The sequence below is a fragment of the Opisthorchis viverrini genome, assembly GCF_000715545.1.
Source record: "Opisthorchis viverrini unplaced genomic scaffold opera_v5_124, whole genome shotgun sequence".
Taxonomy (NCBI): Eukaryota; Metazoa; Platyhelminthes; class Trematoda; order Opisthorchiida; family Opisthorchiidae; genus Opisthorchis; species Opisthorchis viverrini.
Window position 1 is genome coordinate 106,280 of NW_008751781.1, and position 7,612 is coordinate 113,891.

At 43.0% G+C, this 7,612-nt stretch overlaps 1 protein-coding gene across 1 annotated transcript in view; it reads right to left on the minus strand.

The window, feature by feature from the left end:
* Positions 1-7,612, minus strand: part of T265_06168 (hypothetical protein) — a gene marked incomplete at both ends in the record, with an annotated part of 53,310 nt that overhangs the window by 16,127 nt on the left and 29,571 nt on the right. Inside the window, one exon of the mRNA XM_009171369.1 lies at positions 6,474-6,580. Within this exon, the coding sequence (XP_009169633.1) occupies positions 6,474-6,580 (107 nt within the window). The remainder of the gene's footprint in view (positions 1-6,473; positions 6,581-7,612) is intronic.

Genomic DNA, 7,612 nt, shown 5'->3' on the forward strand with positions numbered 1-7,612 from the left:
CCTGTTCAATGGTCTGTAACCGGTCAATTGGCATTCCCTAATAAATAACTCCGCAGCGAAGGCCTTCTTCCTTTCATTTGGTTTGTTTGTTTATTTTTCTTAGTCCCACAGGTTCTGCTACCTGCGAGAAACGGACGCGACTGATGTGGTAGCCACTCACTGTATTATTTTCTTTACAGAGAATAGGATTTAACAACAATAGTTAACTCAACACAGCTTACCATCCCAAGTCAAGTGACTTAAAATCACCTGAACTACGGTCAGATCTGACCGCAGTTCATCATGAAAAAGTGTACTTTTTCCAGGTAGTTTTAATGCCATATGGTTGGGTGTATGCACACAAGATTCCATCACAAAGAAACAAGAAGAAAAGTTATGGAACAACTTGAGAACACATCCAATGATTCTAGAAACACATTTGTTGGAACTTCGACATGGTCACGCTTTCTATTGAACCTCTTCTTTAGTCCAAATCAGGTGTCGAAGTTTTCTGCATCAGTTGAGACAGGTGAAGTAGATAGCATTTTTACAAACATTCTGGGGAGTAACTGACCTCTCGAGGCTTTATCCATTACTGGTATTTTGGAAGAAGTGTGCTTCTTATTCCGGGTTGTAAAGCGCGCGCGAAGTTTAGTTCAGTTCAACTTGACATTATCGCATTCAGGAGCCATCCTGAACCGACCACCTGCACATAGACTATCAACCACCGATGTACAAATGGAAGTGCGTCAGCACCATAGTCGAGTTGACCTTTGACAGTGTACTTGACGTGCTGACACTATGGGACATCACACAACGCTGAATAGTGAGTTATTCTTCAATATGTCGAAGTACGGTTGCGTTTAATGGCGACTGATCAAGTGACCATTGATCTGTCCGGTCTAGGTTACAAACCGACTCAACTACGCACTGACTATATCTCCTCGACTGGGGACGACAACAAGGCTGGGTGAACAGATCAATGGTCACGTGATCAAACACCAGTATGTTACGGCTCACTGTGCACACTAAGGCTGTTTCAGCAAGTGCATCAGCCGATTATTCCAACATAGACTGCCCAGCGTTTTCTCGTCATGTGGATTCTCCGTAGGGCATCGTAAAACGCAATGTAGCCGCTTGTATATCCGACAGTAGTGACTCTTTTGGTTGTATTCACCAATTGTTTGAATTGCTCAAGGTTTTGCACCCTATATTCGGCTTGACTTTACTAAATCATATTCAGCAGCATTGGTCGGTGATGCTTTGCCCGGTTCAACCAAACCCACGCTTTAGTGATTATCAGATCCGCTGTGAGAATCGTGAACCTTAGGAACATTCATCATTTCACTAACTGTTGTATCGTGGGTGGCCGTCTACTGGTTACGCCTGCACCGAGCCCGCCAGACTATGCGACAATAGAAAGACAGAGAGCCCTGGACACTGTTGTATTGTCAGGACAAAACATACAGAGCTTCTGCGTAAATATATAGGATGACTAAATGACCAAACATGGTCGTTCACTTGTTCGTCCTGTACAGCCATGGTGGTGTTCTGGTTGTAAACAATTTCAGCCCCATTCCACTGGTCTTATGTTGCTAAGCCGTGTTTGGTGAGCCCCGCCAACGCACCTGCTTTCCAAACATGTCGTACCGATGGTGACCTTGGGGATGCGCCCCTCTGCACATGTACTTTTTCCGTGTCTGGGTGCGTCCTGATACTAATAGTTCGTTCCTGAAACAATTGCGATACAATCAAGGGTAAAAGCATTCCTATTGTTCATATTTAGGTACATTTAGCCTCAGACGCCTTCTTATGGATATCTTCCAGACACTGCTACTGTAAAATACGTGTAAGAAAGTGCTTTCTCATCGATCAAATGCTGAAGGATGAAAGAACTACGCGAAAAAATCAATGATAATAAACAACTTTAGCTTTGGAATTCAGAGAGAACCGGAATGTTTTCCATCACTAGAAAATAAACATCACAGACATAATCTCTGAGACAACAACCCACAAGCCATCGTCAAGTGAGGCTGTCTCTGATTCGCAGATTGTGAAAGAGGACTGTACTAGAAGTTAGTAACGCATGATGATAAATGTCGACAAAAATTGGCCTCTGGATCTTCATCCGCTGAAGAGAATAGTCAACAGGCATTATTCTCTCAAGTGAGTCAGTGCCTTACTGAATCACAGCAGTGTTGTCGAAAAAGCCGTTTATTCCCGAACTGACGATACCATCCAAGCTTCCAGGAAACTGGCGTGAAACAATGCATTCTGGTATGTTTAGAACCTGACTTTATGTAGTTCTACGCATGTATGCAATCGAGCGTCATCTAAAAAGTTGTTACACTATGTGGGCGCCGTGAAGGGATTTTGAACTTCAGTAGGGACTCCGTCCTGTAAATGAATTTAATCTATGCCGAAAAACCGCGAAGCGCTGTAGAGCTGTTTTACCGTTACTGAGAATCATCGTCGGTAAGCTTCACGAATCTCGATGATGATCTCAATCTCCTGGTTAGTATCGAAGAACGAAACATTCGGTGATCTGCGGTGTCATTCTCTGGCACTTAGGCGGTAAATAGCGCCATTCAACATCCACTCACGGGATCCACGTCCAATGGTCATGTGGACTTACTCCCCGAGTGGCGACTTCCCGGATTTGGGGGGTCACTCTTTTGGCTATTTATTCTTCGTTCTGAGGTACTCCTGGTTCATTGGTAGTATGAAAGGATTTTGAAACTCCAAAGAAGACCGTTCTGCGAGTCTTTGCTGGAAAGACGAGAAGCAGTACATAGCCGTTTTATCCTTATTGGGAACCACCAGCAGTGTGTCTCACGAATCGCTAGGAAGTTCCGGACTGGCAACCTAGTGGTTGGAGCCTAGGCCGATGATTCCCAATACTGACGAAATAGCTGTACAGTGCTTCTCGAATTTTCGCCGCAGACTGACATTACCTGCCACTGAATTTCGCCTAGTGGTTATATGAGTTATATGCATGGTGTTCATGCGGAAAATCAGAAAGAGATGTTTCAATTAAAAGTAAGGCATGAAATATGTGTATTTAAATCAATCTTACTCGGAAAGTTCTAATTCTATACAGAACGGTTATTGCGATTAGTCCACTGGACCGAATTGAATCGAATTTCGGGCTTATCCGAGCTCAGCACTAGTGTGTATCCTTGATCATACCCAGAATTAAGCCATATACGTCTAAGATTCAAATTGGGCGCATTATCACTGCTCTACCCACGCAGCTTGGACGGATGTGTACAAGTGGAGATTCCGGACAGCTAAGGAGGTGACAAGACTCTATCGGACCATACGCAGTGTTTGTTGAGTACACAGTAGGAACGAATGGATGAGGGCAGTCGATGCTGTTTTAGGAAATTATAAACATCCTGAACCAAACAGAAAGTACATTCGACATAAGCGCAATCAGTAGGAGTAGAAAAGAAGACGGTGGGGCAGCAGGACAGCACGACGAGTATGTACCGAATGTTATACAAAGGTATGGATACATGCAGTCAAATGGTGTAAACAGGTCGTATGCATATATATAGATGCAAAAAAACAGTCAGTACGTTCTGGAGACTAAAGAAACTGTTTGGAAAACGGTTATCGGGTGAATTCGACAGTCTTTCGCTGACAGCGGGACGAAACAGCACGTGTTGGTTGTCAAATCAGACCCGTTTAAAACAAAATCTCAACGAACAGTCAGGTGGGATGTAATACGAACACAATAGAGAAATAGAGCTGCCTGTTGAGGCAAGCTGACGTGGTGGACAGCTCACTTGCCTGTCTTTGAGGGTGGGAGAGGTGGCTGCAGGTTCGATCCTCGGAGCAGATACTCAAAAATACGTTGAGCTGACAAGAAACTGCAATCGGAGACGGATAGGCAACAAAGCTTTGACACTGGTTACCAGAGCTTCTGCCGACCTTAAGCTGGAGCATAACCCGAGGAACCAGCAGCAAGGAAGCAAAACGGTATTATAATAGACAGATGTCAATTACGCTACTTATGAGCAGTCAGAAAAAAACAGGAAATACAACCGCTGATTGTCTTTGACTCACAGGGGTTATCAACAACGCATTCAAGCAATGTGGGTTCTAATACGAGCAAAACTCGATGACACCTCTTGTCCACTTTCTGTATAGTTTAACCGGGATGAATGTGTCAGGAGTAGGAGAGGGCTGTTCGAAAGGAAGTAACGTGAACACGGATTCTGAGTAAAACGAGATGCCTGACTGCTCAGTTCATCGCTCTCAAAAATTCGAAGGTTTTTTGAGACGTGTTTGTTGTGGTTATATAGGGCTGAGGGAATTCGTCGCCAATGAATCGGTCAGTTTTCCACTTCCTGGGATAACAGTACAGACAGCAGAGCACATGACCAAATCGATAATCCATGTGTGCTAAAATTTCTTCGTTTCCGTCATTCCAGGTTTGCAGTTGGAATGTCGAGACTAGTGGAAAAAACCGACGTGGCGAATCTGCATATTGTTACGACAATATAGTGTTAAACAACTAACTAAATACGTAAATAAATACGTTAACTGTTTTGCAAACCACTGGAGGTATGTGTGACTGTCCCATAGTGTGCGAACTTTCGCAAGAGGTATCCTATTTTTCTTTAAGTTTCGGGACACCCTTATACTTGGGACACGTAATTTTGCCGTGATAAGGTCTGTACATATTTTTTGGCTTTTCAACTGTACTCAGTTGAATACATTTACCTCGGGTATTTTACTGATCGGAATCAAATTGAATAGACGGTCAAAACACACACATGGTTAGCCAACAGACTGACGGTTATTGTCCCTAACTGGGGAAGTGAAACCCCAGGCGTACAACCCAGGGTGTAAAACCTATGCGCCAAGCGCCAATTAGCTGTAACTTATCGATTAAGTCTGGGATTAACAAGACTAGTGAGCAATAATCAAACGCTTCTTGCATTGGAGACGAGATTGCTGGACATTTATTTGGCAAAACTAGAGTATGGCGCGCGTCGCTATAACCTTCCTTGAAAAACGTCGAATGGTGCTCAGTCTGTATGAGATTACTTCAAAAAAAATGAAAATCAAGGTATTTTACTGAATCAAATTGAATAGACGGTCAAAACACACACATGGTTAGCCAACAGACTGACGGTTATTGTCCCTAACTGGGGAAGTGAAACCCCAGGCGTACAACCCAGGGTGTAAAACCTATGCGCCAAGCGCCAATTAGCTGTAACTTATCGATTAAGTCTGGGATTAACAAGACTAGTGAGCAATAATCAAACGCTTCTTGCATTGGAGACGAGATTGCTGGACATTTATTTGGCAAAACTAGAGTATGGCGCGCGTCGCTATAACCTTCCTTGAAAAACGTCGAATGGTGCTCAGTCTGTATGAGATTACTTCAAAAAAAAAATGAAAATCAACCACAGTTATCCATAACTCTCTAATCGATCCAACCAGTTCAATTGATGCATATCTCAAATCTAAAGTGATTACCATGACACACTGTACCGAAATTGCATGGAATCGTAGAGTGAACATTGGATAAACTGCGATCATGTTCTGAAATTAACAATCCTGACCAAGAAGCACATAACCTGGGGATTTGAATAGAATATTGTGATGGTCTCAATGCACTAATGTCTAACTCGAAAAAGCTGGATTTCTTGTTGCCTGGTAATTTTGCAGAATTACTTCCAGATTCTATCGATTTCAACTAAAGGGTCGGGATTTATGATCATCCGGTATAAAATTGCAACTACAAACAAGGTGTGCTTTAGGGAAAAATGGTTATATCTCCATCGTCACATCGAGATCATGAATAGGCCTGGTCATATTTCGGGATCTGCTTTCGACGAGAGCATATGCAAGCGATCCTGTCCTTCATGAATGTATCGCATGAGGTCTCCGATCCCTCACTATTGAGCGAATTTTGGCGTGGACGATATGGAATTCTATCAGAATATTCGCCAAGCATGAATTATTTGATCTCCAATAAACTTATCAACGCTGGTTTCGCTTGTTTTGACCATTGGCTTTTACCCTAGGCGTTTTCCACTTCTCGTCTGTTCTATATACGTGTGCACATTGTTTATTCTTTGTAGGATTTGAGCCACATTCCCATCATCTCTCACATTCTGTCTGGTTTCGTCCTCTGCCCGGTGTTGCTGTTACCACATTCAATTTGTTTTTGTAGACGAATAAGAGGTCAAAAGGTCAAAAGTTTCAAAGAGGCCATATACTTTGCTTTTGGTTCTAACACTAACCTTGTTCGTTTGATGAATAAACGAAATGAATGAGGATCAGAACTCCCAAGAACACTTTTCTCGGTCTTGGCGATTGTCGTTCGAATGGCTTAGAGAATGTTATTTAGTACAACGACAGCATACTTTGGATGGTCGTGATTTTTCTCCCACCGTTCTTCCGATGCCTGTACTGGAGTTGTTCTGGACAACCTGAGAGCAGTAGTTCCTCAAAAATCTCGCAATTCCACTAACCTACTGCGTGCTTGGTTTTCAGTCTGCTTCAAAACATCTTCTTCACAATACGGGGAGGATTCTTCGGAGTCAATCACCATTGCATAATCCACGTTGTAATCGACACCCTGCATTATTTTTGCTGTGAGAACTTTAACACAATTTCGTTGTAGGATGCCTATCGTCTGTTTGTTTACTTCTTGGAAACCTGAGAGTCGCCATTGGCGATTTTGTGGCACTGAATCATTCATTAGTGATGGCAAGTTCCATAGAGGGCTACATCCTAGGTAAACGTCTACAACTGACGTTCTTGACCTTGGTCTCGTTTAACACTTTCCATATCTGCCCGGTGTGGCCGATTCGAGGGTTAAAGTGACACTTGAAAAACAGACGATCGGTCAACCTAACGGGTGTGATGACACCAGATAAGTCGTGATGTAATTCTACACGCTCACCATCCGTACGATAAATCGTGAGAGTTTACACACCGAAGAGTGTGACAAAAAGATCTGTAGACAGCCAAAGTCGGATGGTAATCATTCTACTGTTGGTAAGGGTTTGTTCATGCGCTATATCTTCATTCACACAACCGGCTACTGCAAATCCCACTGCATCCTTTAACTGTCCATACCATCATGATTGGTAGCCAGCCTACTATCTTTTTCTTTAATCGACCAGCTAAATTATATTGGTGGCAGTTAGATAAGTGAAACAGCATCCCGTCATCATGGTGACAATGCTGTACGTGTTTATGTCTATCTCCCCGTAATTTTCTAGGGAGGTTGTAATTTTCTATGTTCCGAGTTGAATTGGCCGTCACTCCTCCTTGAATATGGCTGCTAAATGATACCATTTGATGGACCTTTCAGGATGTTCCCGTTTTCTTTGTCCAACGGTCCGTAATATGACTGCCATTTCCCATTTTTCCCAAGGATTTTGAGTCTGTCCTATTTGGCTACGTAAGGCTCCCGACAACGCAAGAAGTAATGTGTTTCTCCTCACCGTAGGTACGCCTTGAGCCACACAGGCCTCTTGACTTTTAAAACCTATTGAGCCTTACTGAATAACATTTCAGATGTCACGAACAGTACTTGGGCTATCGGGGCGTCTGAATTTTTAAGCTCTTCCTAGGCCTTTATTATTGGTACTTCTCTTAGAAT